Source organism: Phoca vitulina, unplaced genomic scaffold, assembly GCF_004348235.1.
Source record: "Phoca vitulina isolate PV1807 unplaced genomic scaffold, GSC_HSeal_1.0 scaffold41, whole genome shotgun sequence".
Taxonomy (NCBI): domain Eukaryota; kingdom Metazoa; phylum Chordata; class Mammalia; order Carnivora; family Phocidae; genus Phoca; species Phoca vitulina.
In genome coordinates this window covers 16,144,956-16,169,891 of record NW_022589744.1, presented here as the reverse complement: position 1 = coordinate 16,169,891, position 24,936 = coordinate 16,144,956, and the positions used below count along the sequence as shown (strand labels likewise).

The window sequence follows — 24,936 nt, the reverse complement described above, 5'->3', positions numbered from 1 at the left end:
CCCGCGCAGGCGGCGAGCCCCCACCCCGGGCCCGGAGCCCCCGCGCGGCCTCGGAGCGCCCGCCCGCCCGCCCGTCCCGGCCTCGGCCCGCCCGGGCCCGCAGTGTGGTGGGTGAGTGCGGCGGCGGGCCGGGCGGGCGGCTGGCGGGGGGGCTCTGGGCCCGGGGTGGGGCGGGCGGGGCCGCGGCTCCTCCTGGCGGGCCGGGGGCGGCGCGGGCCGCGCGTCCTGGCTTTGGGTCTGCCCTGCGCCCTCCTGGCGGCCCGTGCCTCGGTTTCCCCGCGGGTCAGGAGCAGCTCCTGGCCCTTGCGCCGGGGATGCTGGGGGTGGGTCGCGGGGGACGGAGGAGGGCGGGGCGGGGCGTACGCGGGGCTCGCTCGGCGGAGCCCCGGGCATCCTGGTGGGAGGGGCGGCCGTGGTGGCGGGAGGAAAGGGTGGGGTCGAGCGGGGCGCCTAGGGCTCCGCGGAAGAGCCTCGGGGCCCCGGCTCTAGCTGCTGATTCATCAGGTGTCTGTGTCCGCCTCCCCGGGCGCAGGGGTCCTCGGCGGGCCTGGGGGGGAGGGGGCGGCACGTGGCGGGGCCCGGAAGACCCTGCTCGCGCCGGCTTCGCTCCGACACACGCGTGCCAGAGCCCAGAGGGAGACTTGCTGAGTCATCAGCATGAGGTCACTCGATGCTCATTCTGATGTCTGGGGCGGGGGGATTTGAGCTTGGGGCCTGGGGTCTGAAAGGCCGGAAGATAAGAGTAGGAGGAAAACTGGGGAAGGGGCCAGGCCCAGGGACTGGGGCACCGGTTCAAGTTTGGGCTGGTATGTGAGTTGAAGGCAGGGTGGGTGAGGAGAATGTGGAGGGGCCTTGGTGCAGGTTATCTTTCCGGGCAGAATGTGAAGCCCCTGGCCTGCCCATCCCCTCCCAGGCATGCTCTTCTTAGGCAGCCGGTCCCTGACCAGCGTCTGGGACAGTTCCCCAAACTGGGAAATAGTTCTCTGAGTGAGAGGAGGGGAGGAGCTTAGGGGGGCCGTGCTTGCCAGGCTGGGAAGCAGGCTTTCCCTGTGACTGGTCTGGTTGGCTAGGCTGGGCAGCCCCTGGGCGGGGAAGAGAGGGATACACCCTGGCCAGAGAGGGAGTCAGTGGGAGAAAAAGGGGTGCCTGTCCTCAAGTCCTGGAGGACAGTGGACAGGGCAGGGGACGCAGGTGCAGCTCTACCAGGAAACTGCCAATGAGCCGACGCAGCAGGACCCTGACATCTGGGGAGTGAGGTGTCTGGTGAGCAGGCCCTGCCCCTTTCGCCGCCCGGCCTTGGCGTGTGGGGCAAAGCTGCAGGTGGTCGTGGCTTTGATGGTGCCTGGCCCTCGGGGCACGGCTGGTGGGCTGGTGTGGCGGGCATGGAGCGGAATGATGCAGTTCCCGATCACCCTAGAGTTGTCCCACTTGAGGTTGGGGCTCTGTGCCGTGTGGGTGTCAGCAAGGATTGTGGCCCTGGTGGGTGTCGGGCCTCTCGGGGGTGACAGCCTAAGGGTGGTGTGGCCTGAGCTACCTTTCCTGAATGTGTGGGTGGTGTCTGGACTCCAGGGGTAGGGTGCTTTGTCTCGACCAGAGCTGACCATTCTTGCCTAGGGGTTCATGGCTAGGTCAGGCTGGCCTTGTGGTTCGCCTTCGGGGGTACCCCTTCCCCCCAGCACACACACGCTCCCATAGATACTTAGCCTTGGGCTTATAGATGCCAGATGTTTTAACACTTCAGCTGATCTTTTGGCTGGAATTTTATACTTTAGGAAAGTGCAGATTCCTGAAGAGGGTACTTTTTTAAGTCTTCTCATTTATTCTTAGGTGGAAATTAAGTTTTCGACTTTTTTTCGGAATGGCTTTCAGTGGCTGAGGGATTTTGCAGGAGGTGGTTCTGAAGGGCAGGGTGGGAGGAAGGTCAGGCTAGGTTGGGGCCACACTGTTTGGGAGATTTGGCCGCTAGAGTTTGCAGGCCAGGAGAAGGAGCGGGGGCTGACTGTCTTGCCTCTTGCCCAGTGTCCACATCCTAGAGTCTGGGCCCAGGTACAGGGATGGAGCTGTCTGAACCTGTTTTCCCTTCCCAGCTGGCTGTCAGCCTGAGGGGGTGGCCCAGGGTACCTTGGTGATTTCAGGCCCATGGGACTGTCCGTGCCTTCTCTACCAGTGTGGCTCAGCCTCTGGGGAAGGTGAGCAGGTAAGGATGACTGGGCCCCAGCTCTGGACCAGTCTTTGGGCCTTCGAGAAGAGGAAGCTTTTCCTTAATCCAGCCTCCTGGATACCCTCTTCTGGCTTCTAGAGGTGCCCTGAGCTGTCTCTCACAGTCCATCCCCAGAGGCTAGCACTGTCACATCTGTGTGTGTTCCCAGGTGCGCAGAGGCCGGCTCAGGAGGCTGAAGCCCTGGCTCTGCTGAGCCCTGCCCCTCCCCCCGCACGCACACGTACGCTACACCTGTGATTAGGAGGCGAGAGGCTGCACTTGTGCTGAGTTCAGGCCTTTTGCAGAGGGTGAAATCTGTCGAGGAGGCACTTTTCAGCTCCCAGCCGCCACGCTCGGCACTTTTGTGTGTGATCTCTTCAGGAAGTCACCGTTGTGCTCAGCATTCAGGGGTGGAGGAGGGAGGATGGCTGGTGGGCAAAGCTGGTGCCAGGACTTTTCCTTTGGGCTGACAATGGAAGGACCCAGGGGAGTGTCCCTGCACCCCGACTCAGACTCGAGGCTGGGGGAGGCCCTCCAGCTTGGCCATGAAATCCTGGCCCCCAGGGTGCATCTGGGGCCCTGAGGATCTTCTGACCTCCAGCGACTATCTTCTCCATCCTCTGCTCTGGAACAGCCGTGGGACTCCAGCCTCAGGGCCTGCCTGAGAGCCTTGGGTGACCTGGCTGGCTGTGGTGAGGCACCTCCCGGGGCGAGGCGAGGTGACGTGGCGGCTCTACCCTGGAGCCACCTTGCACCTCCACCTCCCTAACCCGTGCTTTATCTCCCCAGTGAGGGTCAGAAGGCCCCCCAGCCCAGAATTGCCTGCAGTGCTTATGACCTCCTGCAGCAGGGAGGCGTGGTCCAACTTTCCCTCCAGGCATTTACCTTTCTGCGCCTAACCTGTAAAGTAGGGGGCTGAAAGGGAGTGTCCTTGCCTAAGGGTTTGATGGGGGCTGGCTGAGTCAGGATTGCAGGATTAGGTGCGTAGAAACGTCCTTGGCAGGGCTTGAGGAAGCAGACAGTGAGGGCCCGGTGTGGGAAGGGCAACTGAATGGGTGTGAGGGGGCTCTTTGGTCCACCCCTCCCCAAGTCCTTTTGTTGTTGTTCCCTGTGCTATGGGCAGTGACCCCTGGCTGGGGGGGGGGGCAGGAGGGGGCTGAGCAGGCCCCCTGGGTGGCCAACCCGGCACTCTTAGGAAATAGCGTGGATGGGGTGGGGCAGGGGCACAAAATGCCGCAATCCAAAGCCACAGGAAGGTTGCTCCATCAGCCGCGGAGGTGGGCTGAGCCCGGCCTCTGCTGGGATGCCTGCCACCTGGCGGGGGGGCTCCCACCAATGCTGAAAACAGTTGAGCTCTTCAAAGTGAAAAGTCTGTGGGAGGATCAGGGCTCTCCTTCATCCTCCTCTTGGCCTGAGTCCCCACTGGCCCCTAAGCCTTCGTGGGGACAGGGCCAGCTAAGGGGAGGTGGCTGTAGGAGGTAGGGCCCTGGAGTACGCAGGTGCAGGGTCACTGGCCCCAGCCCTCACCTGCTGTTGGCCAGGCTGGCCTTTCTGGCCCTAGCAGTGCTCTGCTTAGGCTGTGGGTCCCCTGGGGCTGTGTTGGCTGGCAGCCTTGGGGAGTGCCAGGCCAGGCTGGTGAGGGAGCGGGAGCGGGAGCGATGTGCTGAGTCAGCGTGACTCGCCAGGAACAGCCATGCTCTGGGGCGCACACTGGGGTTATTTTTAAAGCTCCCAGCTTCCTTCTAGGCTGGCCCTTCCTGCATCCCTCTCATCCCTTCCCAAGGCCCTTTTCTGGTCTCTGCCTTTCTAACAGCCCTTCTGTTCCCCTTCCCCCATCAGACCCACTGGGTTCCCTAGGGACAAGGCGGACAGGGAGCAGCCTACCCGAAGGGTGGCAGGTGGTCCTCGGGGCCAGGTATTGGGAATGGTGAGGTGAGAGGCGAGGCTGGGGGCTGGGGGCTGGACCCCTTCCCCAGGCTCTGTGTGGCCTGGAGAGGGAGAGGGGAGTAGTGTCCAGGGTCCTGACCTCCGCTCCCTGTCTCGCAGAGTGCCTGCTTGCTGTGCCCCCGGGTTATGACGACCCCCAATAAAGGAAACAAGGCCTTGAAGGTGAGCAGCCGGAGTGGGCGGTGCCTTGAGGGGGGCGGGGGGCGGGCCACCCGGTGGGGGGCCCCCCCCCCCCCCCCCCCCCCGGAGCCTTGACCTCCTGCCCTGTCCTGCCCGCAGGTGAAGCGGGAGCCGGGCGAGAATGGCACCAGCCTGACTGATGAGGAGCTGGTGACCATGTCGGTGCGGGAGCTGAACCAGCACCTGCGGGGCCTGTCCAAGGAGGAGATCATCCAGCTGAAGCAGCGGCGGCGCACGCTCAAGAACCGCGGCTACGCGGCCAGCTGCCGCGTCAAGCGGGTGACGCAGAAGGAGGAGCTGGAGAAGCAGAAAGCGGAGCTGCAGCAGGAGGTGGAGAAGCTCGCCTCGGAGAACGCGAGCATGAAGCTGGAGCTCGACGCGCTGCGCTCCAAGTACGAGGCCCTGCAGAACTTCGCCAGGACCGTGGCCCGCAGCCCCGTGGCGCCGGCCCGGGGCCCCCTCGCTGCTGGCTTGGGGCCCCTCGTCCCTGGCAAGGTGGCCGCCACCAGCGTCATCACGATAGTAAAGTCCAAGACGGACGCCCGGTCGTAGGGACGCGCGCTTGCCCGGGCGGGTCTGCGAGGGGCCGTTAGGCGCATGGCGAGTTTGGCAGCCCTGTCCCCTTCTTTCTCCTCTCCTCTTCTTCCTCTCCTGCCTCCTCCCTTCCCTGCAAAGCACAACCTGCACCCCAGGGGCGCTGGGCTGAGCCCCTTTGATCTCGTCGTTGTCATCGTGTGTTTTGTACGTTGGGATTGGTCAGTTCGGCGGTGACGTGCGGTTGCCCCAGTCCCCTTTGTACCAAGGCCGTGCAGGCTTGGCGTCCAGAGTTGGCCCTGTGGGAACAGAGAAAGCTCGAATGAGCGCATGGGGCTCGTGTGTTGGAGCAGGGAGGGCTCCAGGGCAGGAGGGGCTGCTGTCCACTCTGGGTGGCCCCCAGGCCCTGACAGCTGCTGGCTGGCAGGGGCTGTGATTCAGTGCAGCCGACAGGCATAGATGGGCTCTGCTCCAACGAGTAGGGTGTCCTTGAGGGCCCTGGGTGGGCGGGCCACCAGCCTGGGCGCTACAGGCACTGGGAGGGATGAGGCGTTCCGTGGCTTTGGGCCAGGGGCCACGGCGCTCGAGCCTGACGCATTGCACTGAACAAGACCAAATCACTGGTTGTGAGCATACGTGAAGGGTGTGTCCAGTGTCCTGCGATGGGTCCCGTGTCACTGTTTACATGACCTATTTGTGTGGTTACATAGCCCTTTATTTAAAAGAGAGGAGTTCCTTTTACGAAGTTATTAAATTATATGTTTAAAAGCTAAAGAAAAAAGAGCTGCAGAGTATTTATAAAACTGTCTTTTTAAAAAAAAAAAAAAAAAGCAAGAACATTTGACCGTATATATGGACGAGGAAGGAAAGTATAATAGAAACTTTGCTAGTTTAACAAAAGAAAAAAAGCAAACAAAAAAAAAAAATCCCTTTCTTGTAAACTTATGGACAAGTCTTTGTGGCTGTTGGAGTTTAGTTTTTATATACACAGAGTTATCAGACGTTATTTATAAAACTTAGTTTTAAAAAAGACAAAAAAAAAAAAAAGCCAAGCCGTGAGCGACCACAAGGCGCGTCCTGGCGTCCTCTTTGCTATCTCTTTTGCAATTGTACCGAAAGTGACTTACTCCTTCGCCCTTCCTGCTTCCGTCTCTTGCCGGTGGTGTCGTCCGTGCCTGGTGAGGTCTTGTGCAGCGTCACGTGCTGGTGCTTCTGGTGACCTTTGACCTGTGGGTGTCACTTCTTGTGTCTGTTAATCCCGTGTTTGTTTTTTGGATTTGGTTGTGTTTTTGCTTCTGCTGGCTTGCTGGGCCTGGACTGGGGTGCTGGGCAGCGCCTGCTCCAGCAGCGCTCGGGGGTCTGCCCGCCAGCCCAGCCCCTTCTGCCTCGGTGCCTGACCCAGGACCCCAGAGGATCAGATCCGGGGCTCTGCCGCTCTCACCTCTGCACAGCCTTGGCTTCGCATGTCTGTGTAAGGCTTGGGATGATCCAGGGGCAGGGCAGGTGGAACGAGGGGCCATCCCAGAGCACCCCCCCCCACTGCTTCCATGCCCACGGCCTCTGGCCATGGCTGGCAGATTTGCAGGGACCACAGAGTCACTGGGTGCCCCCAGGTGTCTTCCTTTTGGCCTCTAGTCAACACGTGTGGGCTCTGGTCGCTGACCCCAGCTTTGTTCCTATAGGCTTCACGTGGGCCTCATCAGGGGAACCCCAAGGCCCACGTGGGAGTTTCCAGGCCTGCTGCCCACTTACCCCAGCAGTGCTTCCATGCTGTGAAGGAATGCTTCCCAGGCAAAGCCAGGTGGTTTTGGGGCTCGTCTGGGGTGGCCCCTTCTCCCTTCCTGAGGGCCGGGGTGGGGGGGGGTCTCCCCCGGTGCCAAACAAGGGCTGTGGTCTACAGGGCCAGGTCCTGTCCCTCACCTCGCCCTGAACTTGCGCCAGCTCTTGGCTTTGGGCCTCCTTTCGCCTCCCTTTGGGATCTGTGTCTTCCAGGGATGCGCTGCTCAGCTCGTGGAGGTGCTTCTCTCCGGGGCTGAGCCCACCTTCCCAGGGCCCCTCGGCAGAGGCAGCTAGTCTTCCAGACTTGGCTCCAGAAGCTCCTCCTAGGCATGAGACAGGAGCTGCCTGCAGTGCCGGCCCTCAAGAGGCTACTGCCCTGTCTCTGGTCACATGGGCCTCAGCCTCCAGACCTTCTCCTGGAGGTCGCTGGTTGGCTTCTCTGGGGGCCCTGAACCCTGTAAAGCACAGACGTGTGGGCTGGTGAAAAGAAACTCAGTGCGGCCTGGCAGGGTGTAACTTCGTGGGCAGCGGGGTTTTCATCCCCAGGGTGCCCATGGGACAGGAGCGGGGACATGCTCCTGTCATGTGGATGGGCTTCTCTTGGCCCTAGATGCCCCGTCGTTCCTGGTTGTGCCGGGTCAGCCTGCAGTGGAGATTTTGACCGTTGACTCTCAATACTTAGTGGCTTCCTGCCCCTCCCTGCTGTGTGGCTTTGTCTACCTAGGGTATAGACGAAAGTTGTTGATGTTGGTTGTAGCAGCACTGAGTTGGAATCGCATCGTAAGACTCCCTGAAGAGGGGGAGAAGCCCGTGCCCTCCATATCCATTTACGCTCCCCACTTTGGTGCTGGCTGGGAGGTAGTCGGCCATCTGCCACCTGGAGACCTGGAGAGCAGAGGAAGGAGGCAGGTTTGGAACGTGAGAGGCGAGTTGGAGGGTGGGCACAGGTAGAAGAGAAATTGCAGGTCTGGTTTAGGTAATAGAAGAAGCTTCTGGAGTTAGTGAGGCCCTGCTTCCTTTCAAGGTTTTTGGATTTGGAGCAGCTGTTCCTTGGGTCTGGGGGAACATCCCGTTCCCATCAAGCCGGCCCCATGGGGCCACTGCACTCTGCCCCTTCCCCCTTCACCTTGGTTTCTTGACAGTAGCGCCTGTGTCCACACGTGACTGGTTTGGTGTCTTTCTGATTCTTGTTAATTCAGTTTTCCTACTGTGAGGGTGTTGTGTTCTTTTTCTCCTCGACTTTTCTGACACAGCAAATCGAGGGCTTTGGCTGAAGCCAAGTCTCCCAAACTTGCCCGCTAAGTAAACCATGATGTGCACCTTCCCATCTTGCCCTTGCCCTCACTCCTCCCTTATTCCAACACGGACGCTCAGATTTCAGAGGAGAACCCTGTGGGCACAGGTCAGCTTCTGCCCTGAGTATGCCCCCAGGGAGACCTCCCCGAGGCCCTGGCTGCTGCCCCGCTGGGTAGCACTGCTGTTTGTACGGGTGAGAAGACACGGCTGCTCAGCTGTGTGGGGTGCTGGTTTCTGCTGGATGCCGGGTCTCCCCTGGAGGCTCTTCTGCTCTCGGTCCACGCTTCTGGTCTGTGTGCACAACTCTGACCGTCAGCAGCAGCCCCTGTGCTCGGTGCCCGAGCCCACGGCTCTGATCGGCTGCAGCCTGCTTTGGGACAGGTGGTCAAGCCCCCTCCTGTCCCTGTTGCCTCCCTCTCTGAGGTGGCCAGTTGGCTAAAGCTCCCGTCCACAGCTGGGAAGCCCAGGCCACAGCCTGCAGCACCATTTCCGCTCTGGGATCTTGTAAGTTACTTTTTTAGGCTGTGGTTTGGTGAAAGGAACCAACACAGTAACGATTTTTTCCCCCCAGAAGCCATTGAATAATTCTTTTTGGCGCGTTATTGCCTTCCTGTTGGCTGTCTAGTTTTGGAGCAGGTGGGGAGAAGTGGAAGACACAGAGGCAGGGGTGTGGCCTGTCCCGCTTCAGGCCTGTGTGTTTTGAGTGTGTGCTGTACCTTTGGGCCAGTCGCGCACGTTTCCACCCCACGCAGGAGCAGCGCCTTGGTGCGTGGGTGTCTGGCGAGCCCGAGCTGGAGTGTAGGAGAGTGTGCCCCGGATGAACTGCGAGGGGACAGCCCCTCCAGCACCTTGTGTCCCAGCCCCTCCCTTCTCCCCATCCCCTCAGTTTGCTACTCCCTGAAGCCTTTAACCAAACGGGAGTGGGTACAGAAAGCCTTCTCCTGGCATCTTAGGGCAACAGGACAAGGGCTGTCCCGTGTGTCCAGCTCTGGTGCTCTCCTGGCGCTGAGAGGCTGGGTCCAAGCAGAGTTGATCAGACCCTGCCTGTCCTGCCTAGGGCTGAAACCAGGGGGAGGTGGGGGTTCCCTGGGACCTGCCAGGGCTGGCAGGGGTTGATGAAGATCCAGGTGAGGAGGGGCCTCCCTGGGGCGGGCCTCGGCCTCAGTGCCCACCCTGCCCTGTGCAGTATTTATTGCTAAATTATTGTCCAGGGGGGCGGCACTGGGCCGGACCCCGGGTATTTATTGCTGTACATAGTGTATGTTTGTGATATATAAGGTTTTCTTTATTTTGTATATGATCAATAAACACCTTTTAAAGAGACTGTCAGGTGCTTCCTTTGCGCGCCGCGCAGGCGGGGCCGGAAGGGCGGGGCGGGCCTCGCGCGCATGCGCCAGTGCGCGGCCTGCCGGGAGGCGGAAGCGGAAGCGCGGATCTCCCGGGAGCGATGGCAGCCGGGGGTCCCAGCCGCTCGGAGCGCAAGGCGGCGGAGCGGGTCCGGAGGCTGCGGGAGGAGCAGCAGCGGGAGCGCCTCCGCCAGGTACGCCGCCGCCCGCCCCGCGCCGCGCCCCCGGCCCGCGCGGCCCTCACCGCCCGCCCCGCGCCCGCAGGTGTCGCGCATCCTGAGGAAGGCGGCGGCCGAGCGCAGCGCCGAGGAGGGCCGGCTCCTGGCCGAGAGCGAGGACCTGGTGACGGAGCTGCAGGGCCGGAGCAGGCGGCGCGAGGGCCTGAAGCGGCGGCAGGAGGAGGCGAGTCCCGCGGCGCGCCCGGGGCTCGGTCGGTGCGGGGCTCGGTCCGCGGACCGCCGGGGCCGGGCCTCTCGCCGTGCGGGGGCGGGGGCGGGGCTTAGGACCGGCCTCGCGTCTCGGCAGGTGTGCGACGACCCGGAGGAGCTGCGGAGGAAAGTGCGGGAGCTGGCCGGCGCCGTCCGGAACGCCAAGTACCTGGTGGTCTACACCGGCGCAGGGATCAGCACGGTAGGGCGGCCGCGCCCCCGGCTCGGCTCCCGGGCAGACCGCGGGCGCAAGGGGCGGGTGTGGGGCGCCCCCTTCTGGGTGACTCACCCCAGGACCGAGCGGAGTCTTCTGAGTGTCAGTACTGATTCACAAAAAACTCACTTTACAAACAGCCCTGGTGTTCTTTTTTCAAGTTATTTATTTTTAAAAAGTAATTTCTACAGCCCATGTGGGGCTGGAACTCACGACCCTGAGATCTAGAGTCTCACGCTCTTCCGGCTGACCTGGCCAGGCGCCCCGCTGATCTAATCTTCTCTTCTCTTTTTTTTTTTTTCTTTTCTCTTCTCTTTTCAAGACTTATTTATTTGAGAGACACAGAGTGCGTGCACGGAGCACACTGTCAAGCAGACTGCCCGCTGAGTGCGGAGCCCCACGCCAGGCGGGGCTCGAGCCCACCACCCTGAGATCAGGACCTCAGCTGAAACCGAGAGTCTGAGGCTTAACTGACCGGGCCAGCCAGGCGCCCTCCCCCCCCCCCCCAAATATTCTTTCTTAGAGAAACTCGAAATGACTCCACTTGAAACTTCAGTGGGGAGATAAACCTTTTTAAATGTTTGCAGTTTTCGTGGTACATATTTAGAAACAAGAAAGGAAGAGGGATAAAACAGGACATAGTACTTCAGTGTTTGTGGGCACCTCCTCATTTGAAGTCAGAACGGTTCATCACTATCCCAAGATTATGTGGGCAGAGCTAAGCCCAGAGCTGTCTCCTGATTGCCCATGCATCGTGTTTTCTAAACGTTGAAAGAAAATAAGTAGAAAACAAGGGTTTGGGCACGTTTTATTGAGAGACCATCTTGGGCCATGGAATATGGTTAGCTTTGAGAGTGTCATTTGTCTGCTTAATGGGTGCGTGTTGAGTGCGACTCACGTGTAGGCCAGCAGAGGTGAACCCTGAGGATTTCTGTCCTCAAGAAGCCCGTCGGTGATGAGAATATGGCGTGTCAGCAGATAGCTAAGGTAAAGCTGGCTGTGCTAGGTTGCTAGAGTGGAGATGCAGACACACACACACACACCCTCAGAGCTGGGAAGGCCATCCAGCTGCTTTTTGTGCAAGGCAGCATTGAGGCCAGGCCTTGAAAGCTGAGTAAGGTTTTACAGGCAAGGGTGAGAGTAAGACCCTCCAGACAGGGATGAGCTCAGAGGCCCAGCAGTGAGACCGGGTAAGGGGCACTGACTACCCTGACTTGCAGACCCCGCAGCCCTGGTAGCGGGGTCTCCTTCTTGCAGTCACGTGTGTTGCTGTCATCTGTGGGAGTGCTGCTCTGTAGTTTGCTCTGAGCATTACCGTTCTCATTTCTGACATTTCTCTTCAGTGTGATTCGGAACCACGCTGTTCAGGGTGGGCATTTTTCTGAGCCTAAGCTGCAGGGAGGAGACAGCGCTGCCCAGAAGGCAGGTCACTCAGCCTGGGGAGCACACGACTCCTTGACCCTGGCACACCTTCTGTCTTCTCTCGGGGTGACTTTATTTCACTGGGTTGAGAACTAGAGAAATTCAGTGGTATTTATCTTTGTAAAGGTAGGGCAGGAAACACTATTAGGATGTAAGAATCGGGACGGATGAGTGCTCCTACCTAGGGTTTCACCACGTGCTAAACTTTCCCTGAGCGCTGGCTAGGCCCTGGGGACCCACAGATGAGCCTGACCAGTCCTCTCCCTCAGTTTAGAGGATGGGTGTGGCTGCAGAGCCCAGGCTGTACTCTGTGCTGGAGAGGTTCCCAGAGGCGTTAGGACTCCTTGGAACCTGGAGGGATGAGCTAGACCAGGTGGGAGCAGGGGTCTGAGCAGAGGGAAGGAGCCACTCTGTGTGGGTTCAGGCAGGTTGCACTAGGAAGTGCTGAGCCTCTGGAACGAATAGACGCTTGTGCACGGACAGGCCTGGAACACATTAAGAGAAACATTTGCTTTTCACTCTTGCGAATTTTGCCAGTTCCTACAGTGATGCATTGTCACTGGGTTTATTTTCTTTCTGAACGTGCAGGCAGCCTCTATTCCAGATTACCGGGGCCCTAATGGAGTGTGGACACTGCTTCAGAAAGGGAGAAGCGTTAGGTAAGCAGCCCAGGGCAGCCTTCCCACTCAGTCGAGCAGAGGCAGCATGGGCCTGCCCTCACAGCTCCCCACACCTGTGCTTCCCTTCCACCTGGCAGTGCTGCTGACCTGAGTGAGGCCGAGCCAACCCTCACCCACATGAGCATCGCCCGCCTACACGAGCAGAAGCTGGTAAGAACCTGGTGTGGCTAGCAAGTACACTTGCTGGGTGCCTGGGGCAGAACCTGGAGGGCCACCTTTGTGCCCAAGTGGCAACGGCTTCATGTCTCTGTCAGCCATTGGACGTGGGATGAGCGCTTACCAAGTGTTTTAGACTCCTGGCTTGAGTGTCTCTCAGGAATCATGTATAGGGTCTGCCTCAGGCCCAGAGCTGCTGGTGGCTCTTTTCCTCCTGTGTTTCTATCACATTGTCCAGACAGATCTCAGAAACCACCTAGATAAAGGGGAAGCTCATGGGAAACCTCTGGGGACCCTCTGCTGAGCACTTTCAGCCAAGTGGGGAAGGATCCATCCTCCGGGTCCTTCGGTGACTTGAAACCTAATGAGCCAAGAGAGCGTCAGTCTGGGCCCTTCCCAGCTGAGAGCAAACACCTGCCCTCCTAGCTCGCCAAGCGCTTCAGAGCTGTTGCGGGCAGCCTGGGGCCCTTCCCACCCAGGGCCCTCCCAAGTTGTGCTGGGGCCTGCTTCTCTCTTTTGCCTTTGAGGCTTCATGCAGGGTTGGAGTCGCCCCCGGCCTGGGGGCTCTGGGCAGGGTTAAGGATGGTATCCCTGCTGAACACACCGCGCAGCCCCCCTGCTGCCTTGCCCTTGTCTCCCCTCCAGGTGCGGCATGTGGTGTCTCAGAACTGCGACGGGCTCCACGTGCGGAGTGGTCTGCCTCGCACGGCCATCTCCGAGCTCCATGGGAACATGTACATTGAAGTGAGCGGTCCCGCTGGGCTTCGGGGGCCTGTGCGGGCCGGCGGCTCCTGCTCACGCTGCCCTCCCCTCCGCAGGTTTGTACGGCCTGCACCCCCAACAGGGAGTACGTGAGGGTGTTCGACGTGACCGAGCGCACTGCGCTGCACCGCCACCAGACGGGCCGGGCCTGCCACAAGTGCGGGGCGCAGCTCCGGGACACCATTGTGCACTTTGGGGAGAGGGGGACGCTGGGGCAGCCTCTCAACTGGGAGGCAGCCACTCAGGCTGCCAGCAAAGCCGACACCATCCTATGTTTAGGTTCCAGCTTAAAGGTACGTGAACAGCACCACGGATGGACTGGGAGGGGAGTGAGCCTGCCAGCCCCTTGCCAGTTCAGTGTTCGACCCTAGCTTCCTAGAGCTTCGTTCCCTATTGTGTGTGTGGTCTTTTTGTCTGTCCGTCCATTCCTACAGGTTCTGAAGAAGTATCCTCGCCTCTGGTGCATGACCAAGCCCCCCAGCCGGCGGCCCAAGCTCTACATTGTGAACTTGCAGGTGAGTTGCGCACTGAGAGATACCTCCTTAGATCTGGACCTTAGAACAGGAGAACCAGAGAGTTCCTGGGACGTTGGTGTCCTGAACTCATGGGCCACAGAGGTCTGGCTGAGAAAGGGCCATTGGGAGGAAGTGAGGTGTCCTCACTCGCCTTCCCCTGTCCCCAGTGGACCCCAAAGGATGACTGGGCTGCCCTGAAGCTTCACGGGAAGTGTGATGACGTCATGCAGCTCCTCATGGATGAGCTGGGCCTGGAGATTCCCCCCTATAGCAGGTGAGGGGGGCACGGGTGCATCCCCCCCCTTTTCCTGCCCCTGTGTGGATGGGCCGTGTCTGTCTTTCCTCGTGAACTGAGCATAGAGAATGCTCTGAATTGTTGCAGATGGTGTCTGAGGTGCGACTGCAGCCTGGTGGCCCCCGCAGGGAGCGGCTGAGGCATCAGCTAGGGCGCCCTGGCTGGTGTGACTCCCTGCGGGGAGAGGGAATGTGCCAGTGTGCACCTGGAGAGTCCCCCTTCTACCTCAGACAGCCTGGACGGGAAGGTGCCTTGAAGGGACGTGGTCTCGGCAACTTCAGTCAGACAGAATCTTGGTGCACTTGGTTTGGGGAGCTGGCATACTTTGGGGAAGCTTAAACTGTATCTTAATACAGAATTTGTGATAATTTAGACGTGGTATATGTATTGAGTAAAAAGTTTACACTTTCTTTCTCTGTGAATTTTCAGGGTCTTATAGGGGAAATCAGTAACTTCTTTTAATCAAAGGGTTCAAGAATTAAGGATCCCTTCACCTTCTGGGCCTGGCAATTCTTGTATGTTATGTTTGTGGTGTTCTGTAATGTGGGCCTATTGTGTACTGTACTTTTTTTTTTTTTTTACATAGCTCATTTTCTTTATCAGTGCTTATCTGTATCTTAAGTTTATAATATGTGGTTCTACATCTCAGTCAGACACATGATCTCTTCCTGGTGTAGTCTGTAGGCCACACCTCCCTAGTCAGCTGGCCTCCCCCCCCCCCCCCATCAAGTCTTGCAGTCTGGGAAGAGGGAAAGGGTCTGGTCCACCTGCCCCTGGCCATACAAGTGAAAGGTGGGGTCCAGCGTTACTAGTGATTCACCCCTCTTGGGGCTACTGCTGCCCCATCCTGGGTGTGCACGTCCTGCTCCATCACCAGCAAGGACACTGAGTTCTGCAGAGGCTGAGCTAGTGTGAGTGCTGACCTTTGAGTTACTTGGGGAGCCTACCCCTCTTGTAGCTGTTCTGTAGCTCAGGGACAGTGGAGCTGCCACTAAGCAAAGCCTGGCCACAGTTAAGACAAGGGGGAGGGAAGCAGGGTGACCTCCTCAGTCAGCTTTCCCGCCCTGGGGCAGGTTGTGACAGAGGCTCCCAGGCATGCCTGACCTAGCTTTTCCTTTTCGGTAGGTGGCAGGACCCAATCTTCTCCCTGGCGACTCCCCTACGTGCAGGTGAAGAAGGGAGCCACACTCGGAAATCGCTGTGCAGAAGCCGGGAGGAGGCCCCGCCTGGAGACCGGGGTGCACCACTTAGCTCAGCCCCCGTCCTAGGTGGCTGGTTTGGCAAGGGCTGCACTAAACGCACAAAAAGGAAGAAAATAACGTAACCTGGTGCTGGACAAGAACAATTGGCACTTTGCAGATGACGGAACTCTGATTCAGGGGCAAGGCCAGGACTGCCCCCGGGTCCCGTGAGCATCCTCCCGGGAGGACTGCTTAGCCCTTGGTCCTAGCGGGAGCCCCCTTGGCACTGCTGTGGCCGCCTCGGGCGTGGGCCTTCGGAGGACACCTGGCCTGTCCAGCCTCCTCTTAAAGAGGTGGCAGCCATGCCTTTGTGCGAGAACAGAACTCGGGTTATTTCACAACTGGCCAGTCAGGAGGAAGCACACGGCTGCCTTTCCTCCTTCACCGGGCTAGTCTCAGGGGCCTCAAGCCTATTTCTACTGCTTCTTACTAAAACACGGTGACTTTATAGCAATCTTTTTCTGAATTGGGTTTGCGGCAGAGGGGTGGTTTTGGGCCTGGGCGCTCAGCAGGCCTTTTTATTGTTATTAAACATCTCTGCGCTGTCGCGCGCGTGTCCTCGAATGACTGCCCTGCGGGGGCGGAGATGGGCGCGGGCGCCCAGCTTAGGCTCCTTGGGGGAAGCGGGCGGAGCCCCACGTGGTCCTGCCCCGCCCCCTCGGCAAGGTGCGCGCAAGCTATTGGCCCAGCGCGCCGGGGGGCGGGGTCTCCGGGGCACGCGGTAGGCTGCCAGCCGGGGCGGGGCGGGGCTCGGCTCTGGCGGCTCACGCCATTGGCGGCGCGAGGCCGGTAGGGGGAGGGGCTCCGGGGGAGGGGCGGTGCTCGCCATTGGCCGCGCGCGGCGGGTGAGGCCCGCGTGACGGCGCGTGCGTCGGGCGGGGCGGGGCGGGGCGGGGCGTGCTCGGGGCCGGCGGGCGGCGGCCGCTGAGAGTCGCGGAGCCGGCCGGACCGCGCCGCCGCTGCGGGGCCATGATCCGGAACGGGCACGGGGCGGCAGGCGGTGCAGAGCCGCCGGGTCCGGAGGGCAGGCGCGCCGTGCGAGTGTGGTGCGACGGCTGGTGAGCGCGGCGGCGGCGGCGGCGGGCGGGCGGGCGGGCCGGGGGCGGGGACGGCCGGGCCCGGAGCCCCGGGGCGGCCGTGCGTCGCGAGCGGCAGGCGGCTGCGGCCCGGGCCTGCGGCTCCCGGTCCCGGCGCCCTCCTGGGGACGCGGGCGCTCCTGCTCCGGGGTCCGCCGCTGAGCCGCCCGCCGGGCCGACTGAGTCTGGCCGGTGGTGGCGCGAGTCGCGTGTGTCCGGTCCCGACGAGCGGGATCACTTCATACCCGGGGAGCCGTGCGCCCGGAGCGTGTTCGCGGCGGTCTCCATGTCCGGCTCCCCAGCCTGCCTGCCGCAAGGTCGGAGGGATTCTCCCGGGTGTCTGGGCAAGCGTCGGGGCAGGAATTGCCTGTGTCCACGACCCCCAGTGAAGCCCCCGGGCTCCGGGGTCCCTCCCAGGAGGGCCACAGTGCCCATCCGTTCTCTCCTCTGGCCGGCCGAGACCTGGAGTTGTTTCCAGTAAGTTTGGAGCTGTTAGCAGATAAGAGGAAAACTGACCTCTACTGACAGCTTGTCCACTGTGATGCTTTCTCGTACCTTCACTTGATGGAATCAGAGAAAGAACAGCTGACGGCTTCAGAGGAGAGTGAGGGTGTGTGTGTGTGGGGGGGGCTGCCATACCTTTGCAGCTGTGCCTGAGTCACCTTGGGTAGAGGAGCATGGCTTCATGTTGGTGGACTCTGACCTTGGCCCTGGTCTGACCAGGCCCCTGCCCCAGCAGGCCAGCCATGGCCACAAGGCCACAGTGGCTAGGACACATCCCAGACCCAGCACCACCCTGCAGTCCGAACTGTGCACCCCCAGCCCAGCCTGTCCAGTGAGCTCAGGGGCCAGCCAGGCTCCTGGATGTGGACTCTCCTCTTCTCTCACCCCAGGGCCAGAACCGTGTGACCCCACAGGCTTGTGTGCTGGGACATGGTGTGCTGTGGTGGGAGTAACAGGTGTCAGGGAGTGGAAGAGCTTTGTGCGCCGGGTGGCCTGAGTCACCTGGAGAAGCAGGGACACTGTCACCTACTCAGGAGACGAGAGGCTTTGGAAGGAAACAGAGCTGGTGTGGGGCCAACTCGGGGTCCTCCGCAGCACACACAGCAAGTGGGCCTCTAGCTGAGAAGTTACTCCTTACTCAGGCCCAGATTTGAGGATAAGAGCTCTAGAACCAGCTGGTAGGAAGATGGTTGTTGGCCCCAGAGAGCAAAGCCTCGCTGAGTCTCTGGAGGCCATGGGGGAGCGAGCAGGATTTCCAAAACTAGTAATTGCCTTCACCCACTTGTCAGAGTTTGTTTCGTGTTGGTCCCGAAGACTGTCCACTTGCCTCAGGGTAGTACAGAGTCCAGCCCAGTTTAAATTAATGTCAGGTTACAGATTAAAGGGCCTGCCCCCCCCCCATTGTTTGCATTTGGTGAGAGGAGGGGCTGAGGGCAGAGGACAGGGCTCCGTGGCACCTGTGGGGAGCCGAGGCTGTTCTGTGTGCTCACCAGCCCTGGAGACCAGCAGGCCTTGTTCCTGGGCACAGCCCAGCCCCTGTCGTGCTTGTTAAATCTGGCCCAGGGACCAGTGGTGTGGGGAGCTGAGTGCCCACCTCCCCTCTGAAAGCCCAGGCTCAGCCAGACCCCGGAGCAATTCCCAGTGGCAGCTTCTCAGAGGAGCAAGGCCGCACCCCCACACACACACCCACTCCCAGCTGCTCAGTCCCACCCTCTGCACAGGGACTCACCATTTTGTCCTTTCCACAGCTATGACATGGTGCATTATGGCCACTCTAACCAGCTGCGCCAGGCACGGGCCATGGGCGACTACCTCATCGTGGGTGTGCACACCGATGGTAAGCTGGGGCTGCTGCTTTTGACCTTACACGGCCCCGCAAGGGGTCAGGCCAGGCCCAAGGCCATCCTTGCGAAGAGCACAGCTCAGCAGCTTCATGCCACCTGCAGCCCCAGGTTGAGCCCACTCAGGGCCTTCCACCTCGCAGCTCAGCTGGTTGGTTGAGCACTGCGGCCAAGGGATCACATTTCTGGCCCTGCTGCCCACTTGCCCTCCCTGCACAACCTGGCTCCCGGGACCCTGGAGGATGGAGCCTGGTTGTCTAAGGACTTTACCCGGAACTGTGGTTGGGTGAGGGAACCACGCAGTTATCCAGCAAACACATCCTGAGCAGTTGTACTGGCCCATAGAGACAGGGTGGTGTCCTGCCCTTGTGACAAGCTGAGGGCCCAGGGAGAGAGACAGCTGCCTGCCATGAGCTCACATGTGGTTACAGACCCTGCTTGGTGCTGGGAGGGGGCTCCCGAGGCCAGCGAGCCTGTGGTCCAGCCCTGCAGAGGTCACCCGTCTTGTCCTTGCTCTATCTCTGGCTCTAGAGGAGATCTCCAAGCACAAGGGGCCCCCGGTGTTCACTCAGGAGGAGAGGTACAAGATGGTGCAGGCCATCAAGTGGGTAGACGAGGTGGTGCCGGCGGCTCCCTACGTTACCACGCTGGAGACCCTGGACAAGTACAGCTGCGACTTCTGTGTCCATGGCAGTGAGTGGGTGGGGCTGGGGCCCAGAGTGCCGGGGCCTCTGGGCGGGCCGGAGGGCAGCCGGGGTGCTGGGGCCTCCTCACACTTTGGGGAGCGGCACCGAGCCTTTCGAGGATCTGAGAAGGCCTCGGGTCCTTTCCCAGAAAGAGTCCGTGCACACCGGGGCCAGCCTGGGATGAGGGTTGAGGGTCCTGTAGGCCCACGTGGTCTGGGTTGAGAATCCTTACGCTCACACGTGTGTTGCTCCTTAGATGACATCACACTGACCGTAGATGGCCGTGACACCTACGAGGAAGTGAAGCAGGCTGGGAGGTACAGGTGAGTCCCGGTGAGGGTCCCACCTTATCAGGAACGGGGCTCGAAGCTCCCCCCAGGCTCTTTCTGCCTGCGAGGAAAATGGCCAGGACCGGAACAGGGTGGCATGCTGCCCAGTGGGGCTTCGAGTGTCGTAGACCTGCACCGTCCCGTATGGTCCCGTGTAGTCACAGGGTGGCTGGCCAGCAGTAAGAACGGGGGCTGTGGCCGGGGAGGGGGTTTATTTTCTTTTTTTTTTTTTTTTTAATTTTTATTTATTCATGAGAGACAGAGAGAGAGAGAGAGGCAGAGGGAGAAGCAGGCTCCCAAGGAGCAGGGAGCCCGATGCGGGACTCGATCCCAGGACCCTGGATTCATGACCTGAGCTGAAGGCAGACGCTTAACCATCTGAGCCCCCCAGGCGCCCGCGGGTTTATTTTCGTTACCCTAACTCAGAAAGCCCTGGTGGCCGGCGGCTTCTGTCCCAGCAGCGCGGCCTGGTTCCCCTGGCCTTGCCGGACATGGGTGCGGCGGGGACCTGCCCACCCAGCCCTGCACACTTGGGGCTTAGCAACGCTTCTGCTCTGTCATTTCCTTCAGTGGATGAAAGCGTAGTGGCCTTCCCCGCGCTCCTGGTCCTGGTTTTCTGTCGCGGCCCGAGAGCCGCGCGGAGCTGCCTGGTCCGCACACAGCACGGCAGGGGGCTGGGCCACAGCAGAGCCGCCCTCAGGTGGGGTGAGCTGGTGGTGGGGACTTTGGAGCGTGTCCAGGATGCGAGCCCTGACCCCGCCTCTGTCCCCAGAGAGTGCCAGCGCACCCAGGGCGTGTCCACCACGGACCTCGTGGGCCGCATGTTGCTGGTGACCAAGGCCCATCACAGCGGTCACGTGAGTCTGGGGGGGGACGGGGGCGGGATCCCCGAGGTCCCAGGGCTGAGGACACTGCTGGGAGGGAGGGAGCACCCGATCTGCCCTGTCCTTGCCTCTCTGTGGGCTCTAGGACAGCAAGTTTTGAGGCCCTGGGGTTGACCATGTCTGGGGGGTGAGGCTCCTCAACGTCCCCCATCCTTCCATTCAGGAGATATCGTCTGAGTACCGGGAATACGCAGACAGCTTTGGTAAGGTGAGTGTTGCCCCTACTGGCCAGGCCAGTACCTGGTGCCCCCAGGCTGCCCCTGGGGCTGGCTGGGACACTCACCGAGCACCCTGCCTCTGGGCACTGCCTGGGTACTGGCCCCCGGAGGAGGAGCAAGGACCGCCTTTGAGCAGGTGGCCTCTAACCAGGCGGCCTGGCCCCCTCTCCCTTTGTAGTCCCCTCACCTGACACCCGCCAGGGAGACACTCTCAGGCTCCTCCCAGGTGACCAGAAGGTGGCTCAGGGCGCTGGGTCCCCACAAGGGCAGTGTCCACTGCTGGGCCAGTTGTCCGGCCCCAGTGCTGTTGGCTGCAGAGCGGAGCCACACGTCCCACTGGTCACCGGGGTCTTCTCCAGCCTGGCCCTGGTGTGGACGGGGCCCTGCTGGCTGGCCCGCGGTGTCCTGCCGGAGGCGTGCGCCTGCTGAGAGCACACACGGGACCGAGGGAGCCGGCAGGCTGCAGCTAGGGGTCTGGCGTTCTGGGCCGTCGCCCCCACACCTGCTCCCAGCCAGCCAGGCGGGTGCAGGCAGCCCGGCCGCAGGAGCGGGGCCGTGGGGTGGGAGCAGGTCGCGGACGTGCCTGCAGGGCATCAGTCACTGAGCGGAGCGCGCTCGGCTTCCAGTGCCCGGGGGGGCGGAACCCCTGGACAGGCGTGTCGCAGTTCCTGCAGACGTCTCAGAAGATCATCCAGTTTGCTTCTGGGAAGGAGCCTCAGCCAGGGGAGACGGTCATCTACGTGGCCGGCGCCTTCGACCTGTTCCGTATCCTCTGGGACCAAGTGGGAGAGTGGCCCCCGCCCTGGCCCTGTGTGCACCTCTGGGTCGTGGGACGGCCCCCAGACTGGGGCGGAGCTCGAGGGAACCTGCTGGAGCCCCTGGTCCTGCGGGCAGCTGCTCCTTTCCCTGTTACTTGCTTCTTAACCCGGGCACAGACATCGGCCACGTGGACTTCCTGGAGAAGGTGCACGGCCTGGCGGAGAGGCCATACGTCATCGCCGGCTTGCACTTTGACCAGGTCTCGCTCCCTGGCCGGCTGATAGGGTGTGGGGGCCCTTGAGGGGCTCCTGGGGTTGAGGTTGGGTGCAGGTGGCCCACAGGGGTGAGGCTTGGGGTGCTGATGGAGACAGAGGAGACACACCGGGGCCTCTTCCCGGGGACTGGGGCTTCCCCACACTAGCAGGCACCCGTGAGGGGCTGTGGGGGAGATTCCAGCCCCCACCTGCCCGAGGCTGCCTGCTCACCTGAGCTCACTCTGGCTCTAGGAGGTCAACCACTACAAGGGGAAGAACTACCCCATCATGAACCTGCACGAGCGGACCCTGAGCGTGCTGGCCTGCCGGGTACGTGCCGAGGCGGCTGCGCTGGGTGGGGTCTCCTGCCCAAGCTGGTGGGGACGAGGGAGCAGTGCGGGCATCCAGGAGCCTCGAGCTTCCGGCCAGCCAGCCCCACCATGCTGCCCCCCTCCCCGCCAGTCCCCGCTTCCTTACCATCGAGCGCCCTCTCCCACCACCCTCTGACCTAGCTGGGTCCTAGCTAACCGCCTGTGTTCCCTGCTCCCATAGTATGTGTCAGAAGTGGTGATCGGGGCCCCCTATGCGGTCACAGCAGAGCTCCTGGACCACTTCAAGGTGAGGCTCCTAGTGGGCCAGGTCCCAGGGAGGGCCCTCTGAGTGCAGGGCGCCAGGCTCCCTGACCCCCGTTCCCTCCCCAGGTGGACCTGGTATGTCACGGGAAGACGGAAATCGTGCCTGACAAGGACGGCTCAGATCCTTACCAGGTGGGTCGTGCTGGGCCTTTGCTGGACACGAGGTGGTTGTGTGTGATGTCCCCAGCCTCCCGCCCCCTCCACCCCCCGGGCTCACAGTGCCTGTCTGGGAGCTTGGCTGGGGGGGGTAACTGCCAAGTGGCCTCCCGGGATGAGGAGGCGGGTTGCTAAGCAGCGGGAGTAACCGTACTGGTGTCCTGGTCCCTCCTGGGGTGAGGACCCTCCAGGCCCAGGCAGCTGGGCAGTCTCCTCGGGGTCCAGAGGAGGGCCCTCATCGCCTCTCCCTACCCTCTGGCCTCCAGGAGCCTAAGAGAAGGGGCATCTTCTGTCAGATCGACAGCGGGAATGACCTTACCACGGACCTCATCGTCCAGCGCATCATCAAGAACAGGTGAGGGAGAGGTCCTGGCTGGGCCCGGTGGGGCGCAGACAGCCACTGAGGACCCAGGCCTGGGCACACAGCTCACCACAGCCCGGCCCCCAGGCTAGAGTACGAGGCCCGGAACCAGAAGAAAGAGGCCAAGGAGCTGGCTTTCCTGGAGGCCAGGAGGCGGCAGGAGGTGCAGCGTGAGAGGGAGAGCGACTGTGACTTCTGAGCAGAGGGAGGTCACGAGCGTGCCCACGGGCCAGCCCCCTCCCTGCCCTGCTTCCCACGCCTTGAGGGATTGGTTCCCGCGGTTTTTAACAAAGCTGCAGTGCTCCCTCTCTACCTGGCCTGCTCTCGGAGGACGCTGCCCCCTCCGCACCAACGCGGGGGAGCAGCCCAGCGGGCGGGATGAGCAGCGGGCACCTTCAGCCAGAGGGCGCCACCCTGTGTGCCGGTGAAGGCCCAGCTTCTGCTCCCCCCCCCCGCCCCCGCCAAGCCCCTGCAGACCCAGGACACCCCTACCGCCTGGTACTTTCTGCCTTCCCGGCCTCATTGGAAGCCAGCTTCAGGGGAGCAGTGACCTGAAGGGGGCACCCCCTTTCCTCCTCAGGGCACAGACCATGCCGCCTCCCGTGTGGGCTCCCTGGTGCCCTGGGCCTGGCTCTTGGGCACCGTGCCCCTCACTTCCCGGGCCAGCCTTGCTGCTCCCCCCACAGACTGTTCTCGATTTTGTATCTGACTGGCTGGTGTACAACCAAATAAACCTGGTCGGAGGTATTCTGTGTCCGGCTCTTGGCCCTGCTCCCCACCACCATCCACACGGTGGGGGCCCGGGGGGAAGCAGGCAGCCTGGCAGCGAGGCATCCCCCAGTTTAGGACCCCCAGACTCCTCAGGCTGCCTCCCAGGGGCGAGAGCCCAGTGGGTGCTTGGCCCCGGAGTCTGTCACAGGCCAGTGGGAGGCGGGCTCCCGTGGTTCTGCGCAGGGCCACGCATCCAGGAAGGAGTTGGCCCAGGCTCCCTGACTGGGCCCGAAGAATCTCAGGGTCTCCAAGTCAGGGCCCGCTGGGAGCAGCCCAGCAGCTGCAGGCTGCTGACCCTGGTCACCTCTTCGTTTTGGATGGGGTGGGGGCAATAGTTTGGTTGCTTTTGTTCAAAGGCGAGGACTGTGATGGTGTCTTTTCGGCCCCTTCCCCCAGAAGGGCATCCGTCCTTCAGCTACTGATCCGGGTGAGGCCCGGCACCTGTAGCCTGGCCCCATGGAAGGGGAGAGCCGGCATCTTTTTCCTCTGATCAGTTGGCCTGTCCTGTTCTTCCTTCCGACGTAACCACTCACGAGGCCTAACTTAGAAGCCCGTGCGGGAAACGGAATGGAAGTGACCGGGAAAGCTCATGTCACCCTCCCGGCTGGGCAGCCGGCACCAGCTTTCCTTCCCTCCCTCCCCAAGTTGGGGTAGTAAGTTGTGAGAGGCACGGGGCCCTCCCTAGACCCCCACCCCATCTGGGCCCCCAGCTTCAGGGGCACGGTGGTGTTGGGCTTCCCCACACTGCAGACTCCTGGACCCCTGGGCTGCAGGGCTCCCTGAGCAGGGGGGGCGAGGAGGGACCAGCCAGTCCTGCATTGACTCGGATGGGGGAGGACCCGGGAGCAACCGCTCTAAGCTGGGGACTGCGGCAGCCAGGGAGCCCTCTGGGACACGGTTGGCGGAGGCCCAGATCCTGGGGGTCCGGGAAGTCAGTGCCCCTGGAGACATGTCCATTCAGGCGCAGTGGGATTGTGGGACCCCCCCGATAGCCTCTGAATGGAGGGCCAGTCCCCTGGCCTCCCTGAGGCCCAGCTGGCCAGCCACACCCCATGGGTGGGGGACACCCCAAGACAAGCTCTGGGCCTCATTTCGCCTTCCTGTCCCCTGGAAGCCAGCTCTGAAGGGAACTCAAGGTCAGCCTCAGTGGGCCGGGGGTGGGAATGAACCCAGATTCCGACAAGTAAAGGAGGGAATTAAGCCTGAGTGTGGAGCAGGAGAGGTCCCTGCTGCGGAGCCATGGTCCCTCGCAGCCACGCCTCGGCGCTCACGGCTGTGGGGACCGCCTGCTTGGCTGTGGGTCAGGGGAGAGCTGAATGCAGAGCCCCCGGCCTCTGGGTGTCCAGCCTGTGAGCAGCGCCTTCTCACCCCGGAACTGCATGTCCAGCTGCCCCCCCAATCTTGCCGCGCTGGCCTCGTCACTCATTCCTTCAACGGATGGATTCACTGCCCTGTGCCTAGTACTTTGAGGTGTTTTGAGGGGACCCCAAGAAAGGAGTGACCCGAGGAGCTGCCTCTCCGGTAAGGAAGAGTTTGTCCTCAGGAAAGCCCGGAAGCAAGGCAGGCGCGGAGTGCGACTCTCCCGGGCAGGAGGGCCACCTGGTGGGGTGGTCGGAGGAGGCTGTGAGGGCAAACCTGGAACTGGCTCCTGGAGGACACGGGGGGCCCCGGAGCTGTGTGGACAAAGGCGGGGAGTCCGCAGGGGCTTGGGGTGCGTCTGTGCAGGCTGTTCCGGGAGAGGCTAGTGGCCTGAGAGACCTGCGGCGGGTGGGGGGCGCCGCGAGTGTCTGGCGGCAGTCGGGGTCTGGGGACCGGCGGGGCCCTGCCCACCCTGCCCGCGCCCACTCGGAGGCCAGCTGCGCTTCTTGTTTATTCGGGGAGCCGTTCAGCGCGGGGGTGGAGGGAGGCGCTGGGGTGCCCGCGCTGGGGCGGGGAGGGCCAAGCGAGGTCCGGGCGCGGGGTCGGGGC

General features: G+C 61.8%; 3 protein-coding genes across 13 annotated transcripts in view; all 3 read left to right on the top strand.

Annotated features, from left to right (window-relative positions):
• Positions 1-9,260, top strand: part of MAFG (MAF bZIP transcription factor G) — a 10,364-nt gene extending 1,104 nt beyond the window's left edge. Inside the window, exons 1-3 of one of the 10 annotated variants that reach the window (XM_032429735.1) lie at positions 80-111; positions 4,247-4,309; positions 4,427-9,260. In XM_032429735.1, coding sequence (XP_032285626.1) covers positions 4,274-4,309; positions 4,427-4,879 — 489 coding nt within the window. In that variant the 5' untranslated portion in view covers positions 80-111; positions 4,247-4,273 and the 3' untranslated portion in view covers positions 4,880-9,260. Of the gene's footprint in view, positions 1-79; positions 112-305; positions 324-788; positions 807-840; positions 1,264-1,355; positions 2,198-2,226; positions 2,893-3,579; positions 4,133-4,246; positions 4,310-4,426 lie in introns of those variants that run through there. The other 9 variants (XM_032429741.1, XM_032429731.1, XM_032429742.1 and 6 more) reach the window with 9 other exon arrangements.
• Positions 9,261-9,350: 90 nt separating this feature from the next.
• SIRT7 (sirtuin 7) lies at positions 9,351-15,531 on the top strand. 2 transcript variants are annotated; one of them, XM_032429844.1, is made up of 11 exons: positions 9,351-9,476; positions 9,547-9,684; positions 9,808-9,912; positions 11,935-12,005; positions 12,104-12,176; positions 12,828-12,926; positions 13,001-13,237; positions 13,379-13,459; positions 13,627-13,733; positions 14,184-14,269; positions 14,880-15,531. In XM_032429844.1, exons 1-10 carry the CDS (start codon positions 9,384-9,386, stop codon positions 14,191-14,193), a joined length of 1,014 nt encoding a protein of 337 aa, XP_032285735.1. In that variant the 5' UTR covers positions 9,351-9,383; the 3' UTR covers positions 14,194-14,269; positions 14,880-15,531. The 2 variants fall into 2 exon arrangements, with proteins under 2 accessions (XP_032285735.1, XP_032285734.1); XM_032429843.1 differs by lacking the exon at positions 14,184-14,269.
• Positions 15,532-15,912: 381 nt separating this feature from the next.
• PCYT2 (phosphate cytidylyltransferase 2, ethanolamine) lies at positions 15,913-22,959 on the top strand. Its single transcript, XM_032429504.1, has 13 exons — positions 15,913-16,053; positions 17,823-17,911; positions 18,447-18,608; positions 18,858-18,924; positions 19,703-19,787; positions 19,978-20,022; positions 20,659-20,797; positions 20,968-21,050; positions 21,298-21,375; positions 21,598-21,663; positions 21,747-21,812; positions 22,103-22,191; positions 22,285-22,959. The coding sequence occupies exons 1-13, from the start codon at positions 15,965-15,967 to the stop codon at positions 22,394-22,396; spliced, it is 1,170 nt and encodes a 389-aa protein (XP_032285395.1). The 5' UTR covers positions 15,913-15,964; the 3' UTR covers positions 22,397-22,959.
• Positions 22,960-24,936: the final 1,977 nt, after the last annotated feature.

Coding starts and splice junctions, on each gene's coding strand:
- SIRT7 (XM_032429843.1), top strand. CDS start 9,384: ATGGCAGCCGGGGGTCCCAGCCGCTCGGAGCGCAAGGCGGCGGAGCGG. Junction 9,477..9,546: donor AGCGGGAGCGCCTCCGCCAG/GTACGCCGCCGC, acceptor CCGCGCCCGCAG/GTGTCGCGCATCCTGAGGAA. Junction 13,238..13,378: donor GTTTAGGTTCCAGCTTAAAG/GTACGTGAACAG, acceptor CCATTCCTACAG/GTTCTGAAGAAGTATCCTCG.
- PCYT2 (XM_032429504.1), top strand. CDS start 15,965: ATGATCCGGAACGGGCACGGGGCGGCAGGCGGTGCAGAGCCGCCGGGT. Junction 20,798..20,967: donor CGGCGCCTTCGACCTGTTCC/GTATCCTCTGGG, acceptor ACCCGGGCACAG/ACATCGGCCACGTGGACTTC. Junction 21,376..21,597: donor TGAGCGTGCTGGCCTGCCGG/GTACGTGCCGAG, acceptor CTGCTCCCATAG/TATGTGTCAGAAGTGGTGAT.